At 39.7% G+C, this 25,990-nt stretch overlaps 1 protein-coding gene across 1 annotated transcript in view; it reads left to right on the plus strand.

Annotated features, from left to right (window-relative positions):
* Nucleotides 1-288: 288 nt before the first annotated feature.
* Nucleotides 289-25,990, plus strand: part of LOC311154802 (mucin-5B) — a gene marked incomplete at both ends in the record, with an annotated part of 40,914 nt that continues 15,212 nt past the window's right edge. Inside the window, 27 exons of the mRNA XM_084207572.1 lie at nt 289-370; nt 2,031-2,286; nt 3,700-3,814; nt 5,123-5,210; nt 6,106-6,239; nt 6,644-6,869; nt 7,688-7,813; nt 8,496-8,613; nt 9,860-9,998; nt 10,587-10,688; nt 10,905-10,974; nt 11,220-11,357; nt 11,917-12,081; nt 12,801-12,895; nt 14,427-14,553; nt 17,534-17,786; nt 18,787-18,839; nt 19,227-19,327; nt 19,614-19,765; nt 21,464-21,602; nt 22,293-22,403; nt 22,836-23,015; nt 23,402-23,638; nt 24,492-24,648; nt 24,861-24,989; nt 25,329-25,413; nt 25,617-25,654. Coding sequence (XP_084063698.1) covers nt 289-370; nt 2,031-2,286; nt 3,700-3,814; nt 5,123-5,210; nt 6,106-6,239; nt 6,644-6,869; nt 7,688-7,813; nt 8,496-8,613; nt 9,860-9,998; nt 10,587-10,688; nt 10,905-10,974; nt 11,220-11,357; nt 11,917-12,081; nt 12,801-12,895; nt 14,427-14,553; nt 17,534-17,786; nt 18,787-18,839; nt 19,227-19,327; nt 19,614-19,765; nt 21,464-21,602; nt 22,293-22,403; nt 22,836-23,015; nt 23,402-23,638; nt 24,492-24,648; nt 24,861-24,989; nt 25,329-25,413; nt 25,617-25,654 — 3,616 coding nt within the window. The remainder of the gene's footprint in view (nt 371-2,030; nt 2,287-3,699; nt 3,815-5,122; nt 5,211-6,105; nt 6,240-6,643; nt 6,870-7,687; nt 7,814-8,495; nt 8,614-9,859; nt 9,999-10,586; nt 10,689-10,904; nt 10,975-11,219; nt 11,358-11,916; nt 12,082-12,800; nt 12,896-14,426; nt 14,554-17,533; nt 17,787-18,786; nt 18,840-19,226; nt 19,328-19,613; nt 19,766-21,463; nt 21,603-22,292; nt 22,404-22,835; nt 23,016-23,401; nt 23,639-24,491; nt 24,649-24,860; nt 24,990-25,328; nt 25,414-25,616; nt 25,655-25,990) is intronic.

Below are 25,990 nucleotides of genomic sequence, written 5' to 3' on the forward strand. Positions count from 1 at the left end.
ACTGGAAGGAGGGTGAGGGGTGATTTTCAAAGCAGGAAATTTGAAACAGACATTTCTCTGTCCCCATAAAGCAATAAAGAACTAGATACCTGTCCTGTCTGAGAGAGAGGAGGTTTCTGGGTGCTAATAATGAATGACTGAAATAAAATTTAATGAAGCTCCACCTTTCAGGGACCCTGCCATCAGTGTTTTGTTCTCATGCCAAACTCCTGGACTATAAAAATCTGCCTATAAGCCAAGAAAAAACACTTCCCTGAAAGGATTTTCAAGTTACAACTTCATGGCAAGATGGAAATAAAAAACAGGAGATCGTTTTGGATCTTCTGCCTAATTTGGAGTTTTTGCAAGGCCAAAGAACCAGTTCAGATAGGTAAGAAAAGAATCTAATTATTGCATTGCTTACTCTCATATGGCTCTCCATAGGTCAGAAATTGAGTTGACAAATGTAAATTTGTCACATATTCATATAAGAGATGTAGACATGCCAGATACTGTTAAACATGGTACCTTTGTATCCTGATTGTCAACCATTTAAGTATGTCTTTTTTTTCTTTCATTACTAGGTAGTGTTTAATGTTTTATGCTCTAGGTGACTAATCTGAAAGAGGAGACCCTCTGAATGCAGTTTGCACAAAACAAAACAAAACACACAAAAAAAAGGTGACACCCTTTTCAGCACATTTCACACATATTCTTCCTAAAAGAAGTACTTACCATATCACCAGCTAGGCTTGATTAACCAGTATGAAATGCTGCATTAGGAGGAATCACATTTTTTATGCTCGGGTGCACTGCTACCTCCTGGTTTGATTTTTAATGTCTTACTTTTCCCAACTGCTTAATACACAGCTGATGTACCAGTTATTGCTGCCTTAGTAATTCCAGCAATTTCACTTCCAGGATAGCTAAACTTTCTCACTTGCCCTCATGACTGCTTAGAAAAGTGCTAAATTACCCTACTCCACTTCAGTGCTGCAACCACCTGTGACAGTAGCAGTCCCTTTAAAAAGCTGTTTCTGCATGGACTTATGGGGCACTTGAGTTTGGGCTGTACATTTATAATGTAAGGATCTGAATTTCTTAGCTCTTCCCTGCTGATTCTTAGGCAGGAATATTTAATAAGATTTTAGAGTTCACTGAGTAAATGAGTAGCTGTTTTTGATTTGATCTGTGGTGGATGTTGCTGTGTTGATAGTCCTAAACATGCTACCTGAAAAACACAAAGAAATCTGCCTGTTTCATTAGTCATTCTTTCAGAAGAAATGTTGAAAGTATTTTGTAGCAGGCATTTATAATTTAATTCAAGGTGATTCACGTTTTCTTTGTGAAGCTCAGTGGTGTGAAAACTGCTTTCTGAAGTAATGTCTTATCTGCACTTAGACTATGTATCAATTACCTTTGACAGAGGTAGAGCTTAGAGGTCCAAACCATGAGTTTTGGTTGAGAAGGAAAACCAAGTATCTCTTAGCCAACAGCTGAAGCTGGTAGGAGCCTCAACCACTGAGATCAGCAGCTGCCACTTTGCTGTAAATTCTTGCCACCTGTAATAGCTCCTGGAAAGCACTCAACACAAAGTCTTGCCTGAGTTAAATGAGATTTAGACATCCAGAATAGGATTCTCATCACTTCATTTTAGATATCTATAGTGCAAATATGTCTACAGCATGAATATAGGCACAGCTTTTTTAGACAATGGAGAGGTGCATGTGATTTACAGCATCTTCTTGCTAGGCACATGTGTAAGATGAGAAAGCTGAACCTCTTCTGCTTTTCACTGTTAACTTCTGCTTTTCACTGTTAACTTCAAAGGAGACTGGCTAATCTACTCACATTGCAGGTGTCTCTGTACTTCAAAAGTCATGGACTTCAAAAGTTCAGTGAGATGAAACTGCTTCCCAAAGGCTAGTATCTTCCAGGAGTTATCATTTTTGCCTTTGAAAATCTGCCCCTTTAATGTTTTTCAGCAAAAAAAGGGACAAGACCTCATATGGGGTGAATTTCTAAGCTCCCCTACTATGATTTTTCTTTAGTCCAGGTCTCTACTGTCAGTAGGAGTGAATGTGTCACCTGGGGCAACTTCCACTTCCATACATTTGACCATGTAAAGTTTACTTTTCCTGGAACCTGCACGTATGTCTTTGCTTCGCACTGCAATGACAGCTACCAGGACTTTAACATTCAGATCAGGCGCAGCGCCCAGAACAGCTTCCTGATCTACTTCACTGTCACCATTGATGGAGTGGTCCTGGAGGTGAAGGAGACGGGGATCACGGTGAATGGGAAGAAGTGAGTAAAGACTGAAATGTTGTTTTGAGCTGCATTTTTATGGCTATGTGTTAGGTGGTCTGACTGGAAAGCAGTGGCTGTATGTATGTATGAGGTGTATAGCTTTTTGGACAGAGTATTGTGAAGAGTCCCCCCCACAGTGTTTGAGAAGGCAAGAGACATTTAAACTAAACTACACGTCCCAGGGGCCAACACCAACAAATTAATGTGTATATTATAGAAACAGAAGGTGTTTTAAGGTTTCCTTAATGTTGCTTTGATTTGAGAGGGAGGGATGAAGGAAAGTACATAAACCCCAACACTTTATTTATATAAGTTTAGATCTGTAGAAGCTTGATGGTTTTTCTTTTTTCTCAAAATATTATTTCTGTGGTACTAACCCTGATGTTTTATGTTGCTGTTCAGGAACAGATGGTTCTTTTAGGGATAGTTTTCCATTTCTAGATAGATTAGTCTAGAAAATTGCTCTGCTTTGTAGATCACAGCTTGATCAGGGATCTTCTTATAAGAAAAGGCAGAATTTTTAGAAGTCAAAATTCACACCTTTAATTCCAATTCAAAGTAAACAACAAAGGAAACTGCAAAGAAAAGGGTAAAAAATACTCCCTAAGTAAAAATCATATGCAACAATAGCTGAAAGTTAGGCACAATATTAAGGACAATCCCCATGAGAAGTGCAGAGTCCTGCTCCTAGCAAAGAATTATAAAGGGCCTAGGCAACCTTTGACTTGAGGAAAACCCCTCACAATTTTGTTGAAGAGAAAATTGCAAGCATATGGGCTGTCTTGACAGCCTTCTAGAAGCAACCAAATATAAAATAGCACCACTCTGTTATAATTATAGCACCGAAGCCTGTATGTGTCTCCTAAATCAAAGGGGCAAGAAATCACCTATCTTCCAGCTATTTGCTGAATGTCTAAGCTTTTAGACTGTTGCAAAATGAACAGTAATTGTCTTGGTAAGATGGAAAAGTAATGTAGGTCTGAGTTGCATGAGTACATGAGTAACAGAACAGAGTTGTTTGTGAATCCCAAATATCAAGGAGGATGATGATAACCTTCAGTGTCCTTATGTAGAGGGTCATTTTCCTAATATTGTCATCTTGCTCTTTATAAACTTTATAAGGTCAGAACCGTTTATAAGGGTTAAGTCCTTGGGTTTGGCTGCCTTCTATCAATTGAGTGGCTGATGTAGTATTGACACAAGACCAAAAAGCATTGTGTTATGGATTAAGGTTGGTAAAAGGACACAGTGGACAATGTAATGCATTGTGTGGATGAAGTCTGACCTTGCAAACAGTGTTCCCATGTCTTATTTAGTTCCTTTTAACTCTAGTTTTCCTACCTATATATCTGTAAGGGTTTCATCAGTTTTTTTTTCACTGCAATCTGTTTTGTCCCCTCAAATTTCTAGGATTGCCATGCCTTTCAGCTTGAAGAGCATTCTGATTGAGGACACCTGTACTTACTTCCAAGTCACTTCCAAGCTGGGTCTGACACTCAAGTGGAACTGGGCTGACACTCTCCTAGTATGAACAGTCAGTTAGTTGTTTTCCTCCTGGTGAACCTCATCAGTAATGAAAAGCAGGGATGGATGCAGGCACTGTGTTGATAAATGAAATTATGGGTGGGAGGTGTCACTCTGTCCATAAACTGATAGAAGAATACCAAACTGGGCAATAGTTTCACAGGGCAGGGGCATGGGGGCACAACTCCATGGTATTTCCAGCTAATTTTATGTGACAAAAGTGTTAATCCCGGATACAGCACATCTGCAGTTAGTTCCTTGCTCCATGGGGCATTGGCAGCAACAGCCCTCCAGCTCTGCCTTGCTACTCTGTCTCATGCCCATATTGTGTGGGAAACTGATATGTGTGACTAGTTCAGATCTTGGCCTCTTTCATTCCAAAGTGATGCTATGTGGGAATTCTGCTCTAAACATCTACCCTGGAATAGCCTCTTCTGCACCACTGCATTCACACTTTTGTGTGTGAATACTCATCCTTCACAATCAGGACTGAGATTAACAAAATGGAAGTTGTGTGTCATGTTATGCCATTCAGAGAGATAGAGAGAGGGTAAAAGGGGAATAGAGAGAAAAAATATCAAGAAGTAATCAAGTGATATTGAAATTCTGATTTATTGAAGTATTTGTTTTTCCCCTTCCAGTGTACTAATTAATAACTAAAGTATTAAAGGCAGTATTTGCACATTACTGTAGAGTGGACATGACAGTAGGAAAAGCACTGCTTTTTTTGGGTGGACCTGAGTGGCACCAGTACTGTTCCCCAAGCATGTAGGAGTGATAAGGCGCAATAGTTTTATCCAGCAAGGCAATAGTGTGCTAACCTGGCTGTTTATTTCCACTAAGTATGGGGAAAGTAATGCTTGGCAGACCCACGCCTAGAAGTGCTATAAAATTTTCCATCACCCTATGAACTAGAAAACCCATTATACATGGTGAAAAGTTAACCAGAAGCTGCTTCTTTACAGCATCCAGCATTAGAGCACAGTTATCTGACCTTCCCAGAGAAGGAGCTGTGGTACCCTGCAAGATGTACCAAGTGTCTGTATACCAGTGTGTATATTGGGAGACACTGGTCCAGGGATTAATTCAACATGCTTCAGTTACATCTTTAGTGGGTAGGAATGACAATTGCTGGAGGATTCTCTTCCCATTTCAATTCAGTCTATCTGCAGATAAGTTTTATGAGAGATTTGTACCAGAAAAGGAGATTGCTACAAACTAGGAATGAGCATTTCTGCTGTGAGTCACTTTGCAACAAGTGCTGTGATATGAGGAAAAGCCTTTCAACTCTGTGTTTCCTCTTTTGTAGCTGGATCTGGAAGAAACATATAAAGAGAAAATATGTGGTCTATGTGGGAACTATGATGGCAATGAGAAGAATGATTTGATTTTGGATGGTAGGTCATAAATACAGAGTATTCCATCCAGAACAGACCTCCTTATACATGACATGAAACTTGATATCTGTTTCCTCTGAGGAGGCTTTCAGATTTCCTGACAGGCACATGAACATTTGCATATACAGGAGATGTATTTTAAGAGGTTCTGAGATATTTGGGATTTTCTGCTCTTTTCATATTTGTAAGAGTCTCCAACCTCTTTGACCAAAATTAATTACTTGGCTATCATGCAGCAACATTGCCAGGTTCCCCACTAACAATAACATACTCTCAGGAAATGCAAGAGTGCATTTTCTGTTCTTCTATTTTAATCATTCTACTTGTGATTATTTTTACCTCTATAATGAAATGAAAGCATTAAGGAAAAAACAAAGTATCTTTGAAGAAACTGTGGTGCCATCCACTGACATGTTTCGATATTGCAAATAGCTGAGCCTCTAATCCTGCACCAGGTTGTATGAATGGAAAGAAACCTTCATCCTGGGATATCAGCTGCAGGACTGAATCCAAAGTTGTAACAACATCCCTCTATGTAATTCCTGTATGACTGTTATACATGTGAACAGGAAACTCTGTAAGAAAAACACACCCAAAACAAAGAGAAGCCTTTGGAAATGATCTGAAGTAACAGAAAGTTCAAGAGTCTTACATGATTTCAAATGCCCAGGCTGACAGCGGGCTTTGATAAAAGTGTGCCAGATTCCTGACTCTAGCCCAACAGAAAGTTATGTCGAGCTGTCATCCTCCATAAGATATGGTTGCTGGTTAAATTTGGGCATCTCATGAAGTGCATACTGGCTTTGAGCCCAAAGAGTAAGTGCATTTTTATAGCCCATTAATTGACCTAAGGAATTGTGGGAAGTTACTGAAATGCATCTGGGTTTTTTTGCAGGTTATAAAATGCATCCAAGACAGTTTGGGAACTTCCACAAAGTAGAGGATCCTTCACAAAAGTGTGCTGATGTGAGCCCAGATGATCACACTGGAAGACATCCCAGGAGGAAAGACAATAGATGCAGTACATATGTAAGTGTGGGGGACCAAGAAGTACAAACCCTCCCAACCTACAGTGCTGAAAACACTGTTGAAACAAATCTTAATTACAGAGCATGCACTAAACTGAATTTTTCAGAACTCTACGCATGAATTTGAGCAAAAATTATGATCCTATGAAAGACTATCCTATTATGGTATTAAAGAAATAGCTATTGGGAAAATGCCCAGTTGAATGACAGCTTCCAGTCCAAGGCAAAGGACATCATGGCAGAAAGACTGGGTAGTCTCCTGAGATTCCTTCCAACTTGAATTATTCTGTGACTGTAGAATTGTGTCACCAAAACTTGGGCTGTATATTCAAAAACCTAAAAGGTGGTAAAATATCAAGTATTGCTTTTCTTTCCCCCACTCCCCCCCCCCTTTTTTTTTAATAGAAAAAAGGATGCAAGAAACTTATGTCCCGTTTTGGAAACTGCCCCAGAGTGGTTGCCTTTGATGACTACATAGAGACCTGTGCTGATGATATGTGCCACTGTGCAGTTAATTCTTCTCACTCTGATTTGGTTCCCAGCTGCATATGCAGCACTTTAAACCAATACTCTCGAGATTGTGTCCTGAGGAAGGGAGATCCTGGGGAATGGAGAACCAAAGAACTCTGCCGTAAGTAGCTACTGCTGTGGAGATTTATTTCAGCTTAGACGTTTACACAAGTATTCTGTTCCCAGCAGAGCAAAGATAGGAGCTGTGGTAACTGCCTTGAATCAATCTGTGAAAATACTTTGACACAAACATTGTTAATGGAAAAACTTCTACAAGTTTAACTTGATTTTGCTCCTTTAATTACAACTGTACCTTGATGTTGCCCATCTCCTTCTTACAACTAAGTTTTCTCGAGTTCTTTCTTTTTTTTTTTAAATTTTACTCTGCACAGTTAACTCATAAAGCCTTATTTTACCACGGTGACAACAAGACAGAAGTAATTACTGAGAAGAGCAACATCTTTGTACTTATCTTCCCCTGTGTTTTCATACTCAGTATGAAGTTTGAAAACATTCATACTGTTACTGAGCAAGGAGTCTCTTTAAATCCAGGGGGAAGGCTACACCCAAACTGCTAGTGGGGTGGATTGGGATAGCAAATTTATGCCAGAAGTACTGATGCTTCAGGCAAAAATAAACTGTTATCACTACCTAAATTATTCTCATGTTCTTTGCCGGTATTGTGACTTCAGCCAACCTTGGGCTAGTAATGTGAAATTGCTCACATGTCTCAGCAGCACAGTTTTGTCCAAAAGATAAAGTAAAAGTGGCCATAAAGCATTCCTTTAAGATGTTAAACAAACACAACATATCTGCATAGAAGGTCTTGCAAACAAGATATGGAGGAAAGGAGGAAGAAGGGGTTGGGTAGTGACACTACAATTTGAGAGATATTATAAATACATCATTAACATACTCCATTTTGGTTTGGTCTTGCAGATCAGGAATGCCCAAACAACATGGAGTACATGGAATGCGGAAATTCCTGTGCTGACACATGTGCAGATCCAGAAAGGAGCAAGATTTGTAAAGCCCCATGTACGGATGGCTGTTTCTGTCCTCCTGGTAAGGCAGCTCACTTCTGCCAACAATCACACACATCAAGGGAGGTTGTTCCTTTTCCATTACACACAACAAATACACTGCTTCTTCTAGCATAATTTACCAACTTTCTTCTTGGAAGAACCAGATTTTTAAAGATATGAGATCCTGATGCTGGAGAAGGGAGGCAAATACTCCCAAGGAAAAAATGGTGCAGATATCGAAAGAGAAGACAATAAAAATGCAGGTGAAGATGTCTCATGAGATGCTTCCCTGCTAGGACACTAAATCTAGCTGTAGCTTAAGTGACACAAAACATACATGCATGCATTTCCAGGTATGTGCATGCGTAAATTTGCACATGAAATAGTCAAAGATGAGGCTCTGATTTCTGTTAGATTTACTGTTAGAAAAGGATGAAAACTGGCTCACACCCTTGCAATCTGGCACTTGATAATCCTGTTTACAGTGAAAGATTTTGTAACAGGAAATGTTCTTTGAGTTTTGGATTGCTTTCATTAAGTTCTAGTTAGAAATATTGCCTATTCATTAACACCTGAAAGGGCCTGGTGTGGTGTTTTCCTTTAAAAGTATCCCATTCATTTTAGGAAATGCTGAATACTCCAGAGTTTTTCCGTACTCTAATCTTCCTTGATGGCATTTCCCAGACTCACGGGAATATTAACTAGTCATTGTGTCTGAACAGGAACTATCCTTGATGACCTCAGCAGCAAGAAGTGCATCCCCAGAGACAGCTGCCCCTGTACATTTCAAGGGAAAGTCTACTCATCTGGAGGAACTTATTCCACTCCCTGCCAGAACTGGTACTCTTGTGGTCTTGATTGCACTAACAAGGCAGACATATTTATTTCAAAACATTGATGAGTTGCATTCTTTACTTTCCTCCTTTTTTTTTTTTTTTTAATATTTTCCTGTCATTTGTCCTAAATAACAATTCAAAACCTTGCTCTGAATTTCAACAGTGTAGGAAAACTTAGAGGTATTCCTCAAGCACACATAGTTATTACCCACCTTCACTTGAAACTGCTTGTGAAAACTGAGCTCCAGATTTCAGAATGTAGAAAAATGAGACTCTGATTAATTCAGAGACTTTGGCCACTAGGGTGAGGTGAGAAGTCATACCATGTTAATAAGTGGCACTTCCAACAACATCTGAATCTCCTCAAGGCTGTTTAAAGGCCAGATCTCAGAAGTCCTGATCCTTGAGAACGATTTGATTTAGAAAAATACCTGGCAGCTTGAAACCATTGCCATCTGCAGGGGTGAAAGGTGAAAAGATCTTAGATTACTCTCAAAATAGTTTTATTTCTTAATCTGTATGTGTTATGTCATACATACAGAGTAAGAAATAAAACTGTTTATGTGACACAACGTCATTTTTTGACCATCAGTTAAAGCTTTACTATAGGGAGGAATGAAATGTGGTATGGTGCATGGCCAAACACTCTGCAAGCCCCTTTGGATTATCCTGCATTTTGAGAAAATGCTCCTCAAATCCCAGAAATTTTGAATAATTGAACTTAATGGGCTTTGTGAGTCTTCCATCTTGCCACATCCTCATTTAGTCCCCTCAAAGCCCAAGCCTATATGGCTGGACTGTTTTCTTCTTGTGTGCACAGGTGCGAGAATTGCTCGTTATCTGAGGCCCTCCACAATTAGCTGCTGACACATCCCAGCAGTGACTTGCTGAACAGTTGCATCAGTAGCACAAGATGTTGCAAGGTCCTGCTTGAAGGGGTTCTTTCTTTCTTTAAAAAGTCAAGTAAACAATTTAGGCCCAGTAAACCATCTCTTGCTTTCCCATCTCAGTGTATCTCTGGGGCAGCCAGCCCAAAGCGCAGCGCAGTTAACTCTCTCACCGATAGGAATTCAACCCTCACATTTTAAGGGCCTAATATAAAGGCTTCCATCCACAGGGTGTGAATAAGAAGGCAAGATAATGAGCTTAAAACACAAAGATGCCACATCTTAGCAGATTAAAATGGTGTGTCACCTTTGCTCCCTTGAAGGTGTGTTTATTCTAACGGCTGCTTTTTGGGTTTTGCACAGTACTTGCAAAGGAGGCCACTGGAACTGTATCTCTCTGCCCTGCTCTGGAAGTTGCCACATAGATGGAGGATTCCATATAACAACATTTGATAATAAGAGGTTCAATTTTCATGGCAACTGTCATTATGTCTTAGCCAAGGTAAGAGCAATTTCTCTTTTCATTCCTAAATCTCCTGAGTAGTACAACACTTTAAACTGTGCTGGAGCTTTATATGACTTAATTTAATTAAATGGCACCAATCCAGCAAAGCACTTCAACACATGCTCAGTCTTTAACCCCATAAATTTTTGAATTTGCAATGGATTGCAAGTCACTTGCTGATGTTTAGCTTCAAAGTTTTGCAGCTTCAACATACTTGTACTTTTTTAAAATTAAATAATTTTCTTAATGGATGTATTAGTGTTGATTCAAGCATTTCTTTTGAAGCTTTCTTCATGTGTGACTGTCAGAAGGAAGTGGATGAACCAAAATTTCTGCAAAAAGATTGAATTATCTGTGAATGTCTGCAAATGAGATCCACACAAGCTGATAGCAAGGAAAAAGAATGCAAAGGAAAGTTAGTGAAATTATTGATTTTGGTAATAAATACAGTTTGCAGTTAGATATCAAATACCTCAGTTCTTTCCTTACTCCTTCTTAGCCTTTCAGTGACACGTCTTTCTCTTCAAGCTCCCAGACTGTAACATGCTAACAATGTCTGCACGTACCTTTCTCATGTCTTCTCAGAACACTGATGACACAGTTGTGGTGATTGGGGAGATCATTCAGTGTGGGACTTCAAGGACAATGACTTGCCTAAAGAATGTATTGGTCACACTAGGAAGAACTGTGAGTAACTGTCTTTAATTAGCAATACATAGGAGGTCACTTCTATTTTCCTTACATTGTTTGTATGGTGTCTGGACACTGAGTTACACTGACCCCAGAGGTGATGAGGTTTTGAAGACACTACTCCTCAATGCTTACTGAAGCTTGTCAGGTTGCTCTTGTCTGTCCCACGTCATATGCATTCACTACTGTGGGCTTTTTTCCTTTTCCCTGCAGACTATAAAAATATGTTCCTGCGGAAATATCTACATGAACAATTTCATTGTGAAGCTGCCTGTAAGAAAAGGTAAATCCCCTTCTTCATGTCTTCCACAGAATAGCCTACATCTTTTGCAGAGGGATTCTTGCTCCGTTCTCTGAAAAGAACATAATCCTACTCACTATTAGGTGCATACTAGGTCTGGGATTCCCTGGAATCTCTGTGTTACTGCATGCACTGGCAAATGGAAGTTCCTGAGTTCCTGTTTACTCAGCTTTGTAAAGATTTGCAAGTGCATACAACATTTTTTTCTTTTTCTCTTTCTTCTTTAGATGGCATCACCATCTTCAGACAATCTACATTTTTCATCAAAGTCTTGAGCTCAGCTGGAGTGCAGATCCGAGTGCAAATGAAACCTGTAATGCAGCTCTCCATAACAGTCGATCATTCCTTTCAGAATCGCACATCTGGTAGGACGCATAAGGCTAAACCCTTCAATGTGCTGAAAAAAATCTGTGATGTTTAGTGTGTGAAAATCTTTTAGAATCCATTTAAACAGGCCTTCATCAGAGACTTGTGAAGTGCAGGCTATGTTCTTGGTTTTGCCACTAATCTCCTGTTTACACCATTTAAGATTTTTGTGCTTCTGTTTCCTGTCTGTGCAATGGGATTACACCCTGTCTGTCTGACCCATTTTGTTTTTCTTTTGCCATTTCCTTTATTTACAAGCCTTTGGGGAAGATACTCTCTGTCTGCCAGTGTTTACTGAAGCACATTTAAGCAGTTCTAGTCCTTGTGCTATCACTAAGCGCTACTGTAATGCAGAAAAATAATAAATACACTCTAAACACAGGGTCCTATCAGATTTGTGGGAACATCAGGAAGTCTCTGAAGGAAAATGGATTTGTCTCAGGCGAGGTCTATTACAGAGCTGAGTGTTCATCTAGAAGCCATTCCTTATTCATGCATCTAGTGATTTCTTCTTTTCTTTTGCCTTTTTTTTTTTTTTTTTTTTGCCTCCCACGCAAGGCCTTTGTGGCAATTTCAATAACATCCAGACTGATGACTTCAGAACAGTCACTGGAGCTGTGGAAGATTCAGCTTCTGCATTTGGTAACTCATGGAAAACTAGAGCCAGCTGTTTTGATGTTGAAGACAGCTTTGAAGATCCGTGTTCAAACAGTGTGGATAAAGGTACCAGGCTTTTCATCCCTGGCTTATCAGTGCGAAATAATTTTCACATGATGGATAATCAAAAAAGCTTTAGAAATCTCATAAACATCAAAACCCTCTACCTTTGAGGCTATAACTAGAGAAAAAATATTGTGTTTTGAAGGTCTTTAAGAGGATAGCTTTGCTTTCAAAACAAAATGACAGCACTACTGGTGAAAGAGCCAACACATTCCTTTATTTGATGATGACTGATGACTTGAAAAGCACACACAGCATCAATGACAGCACTTTAGGCTTAAGACAGAGCACCACTGGTTGCCAATATTTGGGCAAGTTCTTCATCCAGTCTAGGTTGTTACAGCTGCAGCTCACAGGCACATAACTCACTGATTATTACATGCTTGATATTATTGCTTGACTATAAGGAATTATCTGGCTGTAAAGAATTAAGAAAATTTGATGAAAAACAGTGAAAATGGGGAGGTTCTGTATATGTACTGCAAATCTGGCTACAGTAATAATGTTAATACTTAGAAGGTGAAACCTCTCTTTTAGGAAAATTGCTGGTCATCCATCCTGCTATGCTTATCCCTTTGATAAGTTAATGACCTGTACTTCCATCCAGCGTTATCTAAACACTTCAGGACATTCTAGTTCAATGTGATACCTGATAAGAATATTGAGTCAGACAGTAATGTGGTTTAAGTGACTATGGACAATGATATTTTTTCCCCCTTCAGAAAAATTTGCCCAGCACTGGTGTGCTCTTCTGTCCAATACAAGCAGTGTGTTTGCTGCCTGCCATTCTGTTGTAGACCCTTCTGTGTACATCAAGGTAAGGCACTGCTCCAAATGGGTGGTTTAATCTAGTCCAGAGACTGATCCCACATGAAGGTTGTCTGGCCTAGGGGAGTGAAATAGGTTACAGTAGTGACTGGTCACAAAGAAGTCCACTGATGCTGATGAGAAAAATGATAAAATAAGAGTTTGTTCAAGATGGGCCTTTTTGGCTACAGCCCCATAAATACTTGATTAGCATGACTGGCTTCTGTTGCATGACCCAGAAACAAAATGAAAAACATCAGTTCAAGATTTCAAAGTTTCAAAGAGTTTACTCTTAACTAGAAGAATCAGTGTTTCTGAGTGGAATTGAATTGAGAGTTTTACCAGCCCCATGGATTCCCTCTGACTTGGTACAAAATTCACATCAAGAGAGAGAATATTAATTTATATAGTTTATATCTCATTTATTACCTTTGAATCTCGTTAGTCTCCTTATGTTTTGAATGCATGAAGTTGCCATATGTTCTCTTGGTGTAAAGCTCTATAATGCTGCTGAGAAAGCTGTCTGAGCTACAGAGTTGCCACATTTATGTGGATGGTAAAGAAGTTCCTGCAAAACCACAGAAAGTTCATGCAGGATGTGTGTGTGTGTGTGTGTGTGTGTGTGTGTGTGTGTGTGTGTGAAACAACTTACTGAGAAAATACCTGAGCTTGAAATTTTGCCTACAATGTAATATGTCTTCAAGTACCTTTACAAATATGGCTTATGTTTTACCTCTCCCAGAAGAAAATATATATACTTCAGAATGAGTGTAAACTATAAATAAAATAGGATGTTGCAATTTTCAGTTAAGAAGAAGTAATAACCAGTTTCTTACAGATATGTCTGTTACTCCTGCTGATCTCATCAGATTTTAAACTATAATTCTTGAAGGCCTTTTCCACAACATCAGTAATGGCAGGATAAGTCACTGTCTATCCAGTATGATCCTACTGCTCTAGACTGACTAGCTGTATTTGTGTTCTTTTGTACAGACCACACTGTTAAAAGAACTCAAGCTTTAAATTCCAGCTATACTTACATAACTAGTTCTTGAAATGTCATTACATATGACTGACTCTCTATAAACCATCTTCTGTCATGCATCTGTCATGTCATTGGGTGCGTCTCATCTGCTTACCAGCTAGGTACACAAAGTTCTAGTCATCACTGTGCAATATTTTCAGATTATATATTTTGACAGGTCCTAGATTGTACATCCTCATAGATGGCTGGTAAAGACATTTCTCAGTGTTTAAATGAACTCTAGATGCCTCTATCTTTTTTAATATCCATCTGTTAATGAGAGTTAGACATAATGTCATTGCAGTTTCTGTAATTTGATTTCTGTGATTTGCTATTTCTCAGGTTTGCATAGTATTTCATTAGCATACATTTTCTCTTAGAGATATTAAGTTTCATTGGTAATAATACTTTTTAAAAAATATATTGGTTGCCTGCTTTTTTAATTGCTACATGTTTTGCTGTTTATTCTATGAGCTAGACATAATAATACCCATTATTGTCCTTTTCTGTCCTTTAGAAATGCATGTATGACACCTGTAATGCTGAGAAGAGTGAAGTTGCACTGTGCAGTGTGCTCTCTACTTACTCCAGAGACTGTGCTTCAGCAGGCGTGTCCCTGCAAGGCTGGAGGCAGGGTGTCTGTGGTATGTGAATTGAAATTCCTTGGGCAGGGATATGGGGGAACAGCCCCATTTGTGGCTGTCAGTGTCTTATGTCTTTAGTCATCAAGTTAGAGAGCCTTTGAAAAACAGAATAAGTATTTATTCTATAAAATTCAGTTTGTGACTGCTTCATACTCTTACAATGCATGTTCTTGGTGTAAAATCTTAGGGGAATTCAGTATTCGGATAAGCAAAATAGTACAAGGCATATTACTCAAATCAAAACAGAAACAGGGTTAGTTTAATTTAGGTTTAGATAGCAATTGGGTTACTTTTGAGCACATGGGCTTCCCCATATATTTTAATTCCAATACCTTTTTTGCTTTACATTCAGTCCTCTTGTCCCAGACAATACAAATGACCACATTTTTCCATGTTGCAGTAAAATACTAATGTTTTTAAAATAAATATATATTGGTGATATTTGGGAATGTGAAAATCTTTAAAGGCATTTTCAGCTCTGAATTACCTAAAAAATGAACAAAAGCTTCTTGGACATACACATTGCCACCAAATCCTGAATTCAGAGTACACGTGTGTATGTATTTTCCCTTGGCACTGCCAGAATTTATTACAAGATGGCATAAAATCTGAAAATAAAACTCACTATCTTTGATTCTGAATTTTGCTTCAACATTCCCAGGTTGTCATTGATGGTCAGATAGTTCAAGTGAGATTTGCCTCTGTCAACATGAAAATAGATGTGTGGGTTTCTTGACTAATTGTACATCTGAATAGACAACAACAATGATTATGTTTTTGGAGCTTGATGCAGCTATGATCTATTTAATTGCCTGACTTTGGAGCCAGCTGGGATACTTAATAGAGGCAAAGAATGTAACTGGTGTGACGCATTGCCAGAGGCATTTAAGACTGTGATAAGAACAATTTCACAAACCTGTGCTGAAATAATTCAAAGGAACACCCTGTAGTCCACAGTAAATTGTCCTAGAATCCTGCAGAGTTATGCACTAGACACAGACACTGTTTATTGAGAGCTTTTTTTCTCAACATAGAATTACTGGCACTTTTTAAGGCAAATCAAGACTGGTTTGCAGCATGGGTTTGGCTGAAATCTGTTCTTAAGGCACAGTGGGTAATATTGCCTTAAACAGTGCACTAACCTTGAGAAAAAATGCTCATGTTTTAATCAGAACAATCATTTAGGCCTTATTTAGGAAGAAATAATCTTTTGGGAACATGGCTGTGATAAGAGTATGGTTGTTTATGACTCACTGTTCATGAGTGAAAGACTAAATGGCCCCCACCTTCACTCTGTGTTCTGCCCCGTTGCGGGGGTTGGAAAAACTGTTCCAGCTCCTGAAGCTGCATCCACTCTGCCAAGCTGCAGGCAGCATCCAAGGCAGGTTGTATCCCAAGCAGATGTCTGCACTGCAGTCAGCAGAGTGTGTGAAACAAGCAAATCCTGCTAGTTAAACCCTGTGCATGCCTGTTACACACTCTTTAGCAGAAGCCTGAGCCATTACTGGAGTTGCTGGTTGCAGATCACTGCAGTGAGCAGTCTTGGCATTGCTTTTCTAGTGCTCCCTGTGCAAGCTAGCTTGAAGGTATCTTTGGTATGCTCATGTTCTCTGCACTCATGCCTCCAGTTGTGACTTGTCATCTTAGGTGCGTGTCACTCCTGTGACTAGGAGCACTACAATCAAATAACCTTTCTCTTACCAGTCTCACTCTATCAAAAGTGATCTTATTCCTCTATGAAAATTTTAAGGGAGAAAGTAAGCCCATTATTTTATTGTATTAATAGCTAACAATTGAGACAGATATAAATTCATATTCAACACCTTTATTAATATATTTTTATTTGATGTATTTTGACTTACAAATACCACTTGCTGTATCTTCAAAGAACAAAAAGTAGGAGAATATGCCTTGCCTGACTTACACGGGGGATATTGTGTTTGCTTCAGCTAGGACCAGAAAACCAAATAGTTTATGGCGGTAGGGTGCTAGTTTTGAATGTGTACACAAGCCTAGCACAGTAACTAATCTAAAAAAGTGTGCCATGGTCATGGACTGGAAAAACATACAGAGCTTTATTTAAGCATGGAACCTATTGCTGATAAGTTCTTAGCATTGCTGCAAAGCTGATTAGCAGAGGTGCCCATGATCAACACCCCTGTACCTTCTAGTGCATCTGTGTGTATCTGAAAAACTGCTGCAGGGTTAAATCTGCAGAATTAAAAAGAGGCCCAAGATGACTAGATCTCCAGTTCTCACCGAATTTCAAAGATATCTGGATGCCAGACTTTCTTGCAGCCTTAATGTGGGTGATGTTTCCTGACAAAATTTAATGTCATCCCTATGGGTCAGTACTGCAGATTCTATGGCAGACCTTTGATGGTGGTGTATAATGTCAGCCTGTGAAAATTAACCAGCTTTTTACTGTCTGACAGGGTTAGTTGAGCTCTTTAGATTTTGGTATTTACCTGTTGGGTTCACCCAACAGGAATCTTAGAAACTGTTGTTTCTAATTTCCTCAGAGGATGACAACAAGAGTTTTCCTCAAGACATCTGTGAGAACGGCAACACCCTTTTCTTGGTAGCATCAATCGATTGGCAGAGTTCCTTGTCACTGCCATTTAATGTCAAAATTTCTCACTTACAAAACAGGGTCATTTCTTAAGTTATCCCCAGCCAAAGAAATCGTTAGTAAAAGTCAGCAAATAAAATCTTGACAAGTCAGAAGTTCCTGGTTTCAGTTCTTGGCATAAGATAGCAATGTAAATTGTGGAAATTACAAAAATATACTGCCTGTTGAGAATTTCAGTGTCATAGAGTTTAGGCTACGCAAGTAGATTCTCCCAGAATCCTGGGAGACAAGGTCTGGTAGTTAGATAAAAGCATGTTTATGGCTACCAGTGTGCAGAAAGGTGTGCTAAAGTCATGAGAGATGATTGCACAAAGAAGGCCATACATCCCTTTTATTTCTCTTGCAAAGATCCCTCTGAGGAGTGTCCTGAGACTATGGTTTATAACTATAGTGTGAAGTACTGTAACCAGTCTTGCCGCTCGCTGGATGAGCCTGACCCGCTGTGCAAGGTCCAGATCGCGCCCATGGAGGGCTGTGCTTGCCCTGAAGGCACCTACCTTAACGATGAGGAGGAATGTGTGGCTCCAGATGACTGCCCATGCTACTACAAAGGCAAGATTGTTCAGCCTGGCAACTCCTTCCAAGAGGATAAACTCATGTGGTGAGTTGCTCTGATGATGCAAAGGTTGCTCTGTGCCTGGGGACATCAGGGCTCATGGGGGAAGTCTCTGCTCCAATCCATGAATGGCATCATTTTACAGTTAGGAATAATGGCAAATTTTTCCTAGATTGTATCTTCCCCTAGCAGGAAGTGCAGCCACAGCAAATGTTAAGATCCCATGTTCCTGCTAGCAAACAAGAACCTGAAAATATGTTAAGTAGAACAATATTTGTAATCTATCTCTTGCAGAGTTCATTGTTGTGTAAAAAATATCCACAAACAGTGGGAGCAAGTTTTCTAGAAGACAGAAGGCTTGGAGGAGTTTCAGGCTTTGAAATGAAAAAGCAAAGTGAAAACCACCACGCCATCCTGCAGGCTATTTAAAAAATAAGAATGGTCCATGAAAAAAACACCTAATTCTCAGTTTTTAAACTGTTTTGTTTTTTTTTTTTTAAAGAGAGAAAAACGGGGTGGGGGGCGATAATAAAAAAAATGTAATTAATTTGCATCTGCATTGAAAAATAATTGTCATTATTCTCATTTTCAACTACCTTAGGGCATCAATGGAAACAACCACCAGGGGAAGGCTTCTTTATTATCTTTAGATGTTTATATGTTCTCTCTCTAGCTGTCTTCCAACTGAGGATTCTAGACTATTTTGTAATCACATATTCATTTAGTAATTTAAGAGATCTCTTATTTAAGAAAGTATTAGTCTTATCTCATGGAGTGGAAAATGGATGCTTAGGAAAAACTTGATTTAGGGAAAACACACAATAAACTAGTGCCAGATGAAGGAAGACTATTTGAAGAGCTGGGTCTTTTAATCTTCCTTCTGGGGATGGTAATGCATGTCTGTGAAACTGATAGCTGTAACAAATATTCATTTTGATAGGAATTTGTTATTCATGTGACAAGTGAAGCTTTGCAGTGCCTTTCTCCCTGGTGAGGGAGTAAAGTGCAAAGAGCTGATGTGTTTTGTTTTATGGAATCTCTTTAGCAAATGCATTCAAGGAAGATTAGACTGCATTGGAGAAACTGTCTTGGTGAAAGGTGAGATTTTGTTAAATAATGTCATTATGGTGTCAGCCAGTATTTATAATATTTTTCTGTGTTATCTCTCACTTTCTGTAGCATTTTAGTATTCTGCACATTTGTACATTCTCCCTGAAATGTGTTAGTTATTGATAACATTTGTCTTCGTAAAATGTCACCAGACTTACTAGACTCTTTAGATGATGAGGATATTTCCCAAAGCTTAGAAGTTATCTGCCTTTTTCTCCCTTCACTGTTATTGGGCAGAAGCAAAACTATTAGAAACTTTAAATGACAGACACCTGCTGCCCTCTGAATTCCTCTGTCTGGTTTTGCAATTGCTGATGGCATCCTTATGAGAGCACTCCCTAAATTACCTTCCTGAAATGTTTTCTCCTCCTGCAGATTGCCCAGCTCCTATGTATTATTTCAACTGCAGCTCTGCAGGTCCTGGAGCAACTGGATCAGAGTGTCAGAAAAGCTGCAAGACGCAGGACATGCACTGTGTAAGGAGTTCACCTCCCAGCAGGGCTGTGCATGTAGGATTGTCCTTATCAAGCACTGATGGGAACATGCCATGCTGGGCACACACCAACTGCTTCACTGATAACACAGCAGCTGTAGCTAACAATCTACCTGTGATGTTTGTAACATGATTTCCACTAGCTTGCAATTAAGGAGTTTTTCTTAAAAAGCCAAAAATTTGGCATCCAGAGGTAGCATGCCTCTGCTGGTTCCCTGTTCTTTCTGTGCACTAACAAGTTGTCATCTCCTATATCTTCTAATGTGCAGTATGTCACAGAATGTGTTTCTGGCTGCATGTGTCCTGATGGACTGGTATTGGACGGCAGTGGAGGATGTATTCCCAAAGATCAGTGCCCGTGTGTTCATGGAGGACACTTCTATAAACCTGGGGAAACCATCAAAGTGGACTGCAACACATGGTATGTTATCCCAGGGAGTCTTGTTTTATAGCAAAATTTGTGCACCCATGGGACAAGCTGTGCTTTGAAGCCTTCCTCTTCATCACAAGAGCCATTGGGCTGCTAGTAAAAATAAAAGGGGAAGTATTTCTCTGCATCATGCTGCACGAGCCTGCACCTGGGGAGAACAAGCACCAATATCTTCTGTTAAATGATTTCCATCCTTTTCTGTTTTCCCACCAGCTTTCCCCATCAACCTTACTCTGGCTGGTGTGTGGTTGCTCATTCAATAAGGGGGGATTGAGTTTGTGTGTGTTGGGCACAGCTGAGCCCTAGAAAATGATTGAATTTAGTCAAAGAAGAATTGCAAGGGTCCTCCCTTGAGACTTGCAGTGCTTCCAGATCCATAGTTCTCAGGATAAACTAGTATTCTAGTTGCTCAAATTTCTGGTGTCATAGATTTCCCTGGTATTACTGATCATGGTGGGTGAAATGCTTTCAATCCTTATCCATTATTTAGCAAGGATGAGACTGCATAGTTCTGCCAAATGGATGCACAGAAAATGAGAGGTAGAAACACTTTGGTCTAATCACCATTGGTACAGGCAGTCAAGTTTAAACTGTGAAGTCAAAACCCGATAAGCTCTTGTTGCTATCCCAGAGTCATTAAGAAGTTTTATTGCAATGAGGGCTGAGTTTTCTTATGAGAAAAGGACACACATAGGAAATAAAATGCAGTCTCTGCATCACAGCTATAACAACTAAATTTTCTGTCTATAGTCCTCCTGAACTAGAAGTGAGGTTTGTCAAGGTGTGGTGGGTTGTCTCTGGCTGGCCACCAAGTTGCTCTGTCACTACCCTCCTCAGCAGGACAAGGTTGGGGAGAAAATAAGATGGTCATGGGTCAAAATAAAGCAAAAGCAAAGGCTGTGTGCAGAAGAAAAGGCAAACAAAATATTTATCCCCTAGTTCTCACCAGCAGGTGATGTCCAGCCCACTTACAAAGGTGTAGGGCTTTAGAAAACAAACATCATAACATACATCACTCTGTTCCCACCCCAGTCTTCCATTCTCTTAGCTTTTATTGCTGAGCAGACATCACATAGTTTGGAATATCCATTTGGCCAGCTTGGGACAGCTGTCCTGTCTCTGTCCCCTCCCAAAACCTTATCCATGCCCAGCCTACTGGTGAGGGGGAGAATGCTGAGGAGACAGTACTGATGCTGTGGGAGTGCTGCTCAGCACTAGCCAATTCACTGAGGTGTTACCAACACCTTTGTAGCTGACAATGCAAAGTACAGCTCTGTGAGGCCTGCTGAGGGGAAGAAATTCTCTCCATCTCAGCCACACCCAAGGAAAGACAGAGATAATATTTGTTAACACCATTGTAACAGAACTGCAGCATGATCCCTCACAGGTTAGAAGTCAGAAATGGTAGAAATATTCCGTTCAAATTCCTTGAATTTGTCTCCTAAAGCCCCACAGTCTGCTACCAGGATTAAATTATTTAAAATATATTTGAAGGAAATAATAGAATAAATGTTTCAGGGTAATAAACGTGAACATTCTGATTGATGTGGCATCTCATGGCATGATCTTAGAACAGTTGAGAGGTCACTGCAAACAAAAAAACCTTTTAATTATTCTGCCCCTCTTTGGGCTTAAGGAAAGCCCATGTTTCATGAAAATGTTTGTTATTCTTTGCATTTTGCCTCCCAGCACCTGCAACAAAAGGCAGTGGAACTGCACGGACAATCCCTGCAAGGGAACCTGCACTGTGTATGGAAATGGGCATTACATGAGCTTTGATGGGGAGAAGTTTGATTTCCTGGGAGACTGTGACTATATCCTAGCTCAGGTATCAATTTATTTTCAATTTCCCATCCATATGCTTTTCACAGCCCACAGTAGGCTTCAGTCTGGGTAATTAAAAGGCAATTCCCATACAAAATAACCAAACTAATGAGCAGAGCCTACTCCTCTCCTCTTGCATTAGAGCTGATAGAGTGAGATTTTCCAAATTAAACAAAGCAAATTGACTCTCAGAAGTGACACAAGAGGGCACTGTGTGATCCCAAATGATTAACTCCTTGGTTGGACTGCCCTTACCTGACGCATTCCAGCATTTTCAAGGGAAAGGAAAATGTGGTGTTGAAAAGTGTTTCCATCAGCCGTCCAAGACTTATTTTTGTTGTGATGGAAGCACGCAGAGGTTAACGTGTGGACCTCATATATAATAATTGCATGTAATGAGACAGCATTCAGTGAGACATTTTGTCATCCCCAATTACAGTTGGTTTTGCTAATTTTAAGAAAATATATTTTTACCTTTTTGGACTGTTGCTATGACAAGTTCATTTCTGCCCTTAGTTTTCTACTTGAAAACCCTGGTCAAATATGCATCTGCCACCAGATACTTCCAAAATTCTATAGTTTTAGTGAATAAACAAGTCAGATCAGAGGGTCCTTCATTTAGAGCTCCTAAAAATGCTTCTGACTGGTCCAGTTGCCTGACAAGATCTAATAGAATGTTATCTGTTTTTCTAAGGATTTTTGCCCTAATAACATGGATGCTGGCACCTTCCGGATTGTGATTCAGAACAACGCCTGTGGGAAGTCACGCTCCATCTGCTCCCTTAAGATCACATTGATTTTTGAGGTTTGTCTAGAGCTAGTTATAACCAAGGAGCTGTAGTCTTAACCAAGTAAGCTGTAGTCTCACTGTATCATTCTCTTATATTCCATCTCAGTTGCTGCTAAGAGTACCTATGGAAGTCAAACAGCCAGCAAGCTAAGGCAGGGAAGTTGGGAAAGGTTAGGTATTTGATGTTAACAGGGATTGAACACTTCTGGGGACGAGGGGAAAGGTGCAAGGAATCAACAACGCTCTATGAATGTGCATTTGTGTGCATGTGTGTTTGCATTTGTGACAGCAGGCTCTGTGCATCTGTGGCTGTGGCTCACCTATCTACTGAGACAGAGTGTGAAGATGACAGAAAAATAAGACAAAGAATGAGAGGCAGAGTGCCAGTGCTGTTCCACTAAGTTTTCTATTGTTTTCCTTCCATGCAATGTAACTGTTCCTTTGTAGAACAGTGAAATAAGGCTCTTGGAAGGGAGAATTCAAGAGATAGCCACTGATCCAGGAGCTGAGAAAAATTACAAAGTGGACCTCAGAGGAGGTTATATTGTAATTGAAACAAAACAAGGGATGAACTTCATGTGGGACCAAAAGACTACTGTTGTTGTTCACGTGGCACCATCTTTCCAGGTAAGAAGGGAGTGGACTGGGAGTTATGATTTCAAAGTCAGAGCTATGCATCCAGAACAAGAGCCCCAGTTTTTTCAGGGCTCGGAAAAAAAGGCTTGGAAAAAAGTTTGGTTTAGTGGACAAGAAGAAACAGCACACATCTTGTGTTTTATTGCACTGTTCAGTCAGAAAAAAGCGCTCCAGAATATCTGGGGCTAGAAGTTTTGGTAACACATTGGAAATGTTTAGGTCACTTGAAGTACAACTTTTTCTAAGCCATTTTTTTGCTTTCTGTTGAGAAACTTGCACCTATTTTGCCTTTACAGGTTCTATAGTTTATTTCTGTTAAAGAGTGGGCTGCACTCAAAATAATGAAAGCATTAACTGTGCCCTCACACATTACACAGGGAAAAGTCTGTGGTCTTTGTGGGGACTTCGATGGCCGCTCAAGGAACGACTTCACAACCAGGGGGCAGTCCATGGAGATGAGCATCCAGGAGTTTGGAAATAGCTGGAAAATAACAAGCACTTGCTCAAATATAAACATGACAGACCTGTGTGCAGATCAGCCTTTCAAGTCTGCCCTGGGACAGAAGCACTGCAGCATCATTAAGAGTAACATCTTTGAAGCCTGTCACAGCAAGGTAATCCTGTTCTCTCATTCTCAATAGTTTCACACTAGATATTTGTTGCTGTTTTGCAGCACATTTGTGGCATATTTTTAGTATTGAAGCTACTGCACAGTAGTACTCGGCTACCTCTCTCAAAACCTCACTTCACAGCCATGCCAATTAAAACCTGTTGCACAGTATTGAGGAAGCAGCAGTGCCTGTTTTGAACAACTGAAGATAAAGAGGATAATAGTTGGCCACCAGAAGTAGAAAGTTAGGTAAAATGTAGAGATAAGTTAGTCTAGGACTGTTTGTGTGGTGATCCTTGGGAAGTTCATTCAAGTTATCTAAAGAGACTAATTATTTGGTTTATTTGAGTCACAAATTTAATTAATTTAAACAGAAACAAGGCTACTCTTCTTAATTAGATTGTCTATACAAAGTTTCAGTGCACTTTAATAAAAAATTTTAAGAACAAACTTGGCTTAATTTCCTTTGTTAGTTTATCTTGGCAATGGTTAAAAAACAAGAGAAATGAAGTTTAGTGAAAATAGGATTTCCTTTCATACTCAATCACTGTCTCTCAGTTGAAGAGTGCACATACTGTATAGTTGTGCCAGGCCAAACCAAGGTAGTTCAGTCCTGCAGAAATCACACTGGCTAGGCATTTTAAGGGTAAGTGGCAGCATTACACATATGAGAATAGGAAGATTCTAGCAGGCAGGTGAAAATAGAAAACTACCTGTTGTAAAATATCATGGCTCCTTCATGACAATCCCAGTCTGTCACAAAGCCCATGCATGACAGAAATTCAGAGCCCTTTCCCTCATTAAAACACAGTGCAGCAGACTCAGCTACGGTGACATCTCTGTTGGTGTTTTGACAGGTGAACCCAATTCCATATTATGAATCTTGTGTGTCTGACTTCTGTGGCTGTGACAGTGTGGGAGACTGTGAGTGCTTTTGTACCTCAGTTGCTGCTTACTCGAGGAGCTGCAGCAGAGCTGGTGTCTGTATCAACTGGAGAACCCCTGCCATTTGCCGTAAGTACTGCAGGGAAGTGCCCACAGAAAGCAGTGCCCCTTGTGCTCAGGCACACAGGATACAGAAGAGCAGAACACCTACATTGCTATGCCTGTGTGACTGAACAAGCTCTTTTTATCACATTTATCTTATTAAAATATTTTTTAAAAGATTTTAAAATAGTCCCTGCCCAGTGTCTGAGATCTAAATGTTTTTTATTCTTCTGTTCCAGCTGTGTTCTGTGATTATTACAATCCACCTGACAAACACGAGTGGTTCTACAAACCCTGTGGAGCCTCTTGTCTAAGGACCTGCAGGAACCCACAAGGGAAATGTGGGAACTTGCTGTACAGTTTAGAAGGTAATTCTTTCCTGACTTTAATGCAGTTTATGGGAGTTGCAGCTACTAGTCTGCAGCTGCATCAAGGTGACTGAAAGGTTATCCCATCTGTCCCAGAAGATCATTTACTATGCCTTACTAATTCCTATAAATTTGTATAGAATAATTATCTGTTGACAAATGCAGTAAATTAAAACTTTGGGGAGAGAGGTAAAAAGAAGACTTGGAAAAATAATTGGTAGTAAAAAGAACATTCATGCTGGAATCACATTCATTTGGGGATCAAATCTATATTTGATAGAGGTATTTATGTGCTTTCCTGTGCCTATGTAACTCAGAATACTTTGTTTAATTTTCCAGGCTGTTACCCAGAGTGTAGTCCTGACAAGCCATATTTTGATGAGGAGAGCAGAGAGTGTGTCTCCCTCCTCAACTGCACTTCATGGTAGGTCAGTTCATGGTGAGAAAGGTAGAATAGGACTGAAAAGGACAAACTAGGAGATGTTTTGTTAATGATTATAGGCAGTGGCAATTACCATTAAATCCAGGAGTAGTTTTTTTGTAAAAGTAGGTACAGTTGCAGACATTGTTATTCCATATATTAATTCATTTCAATAAAATAATTCTTTTTTTACTCTTTCTCTTCAGTGATCCTGAAGAGAAACTATGTGCTGAAGACTCCAAAGGTAACTTTTCACCACCCTCACCATGCATTGAGTGATGGCAGGCCTGCAACAACCCAACATCAGATGTTACTGCAAACATACTGGTAATAGGAGGCCAGACAGGTAGTTTAGTATGTGGGTGCAAAGCTGCACAAATAGACTTTGATAGGCAAAATGCAGCCTTTGGCCTCAAAACTGTGTAAAGGATACCCATGAGGAAGAAGGAGATAGCTGTGATATGTAGGATTCATCTTATGCAGGTTAATACTGCTTTTCCACTTTTCCGCTTCCTTGATAGTCAGTGCAGACAGACAGATTGTAGTCTGTAGCAGGCCATTCACCTCTTTTAATATGTAC

Source organism: Fringilla coelebs (assembly GCF_963513975.1).
Source record: "Fringilla coelebs genome assembly, chromosome: 6".
Classification (NCBI taxonomy): Eukaryota; Metazoa; Chordata; class Aves; order Passeriformes; family Fringillidae; genus Fringilla; species Fringilla coelebs.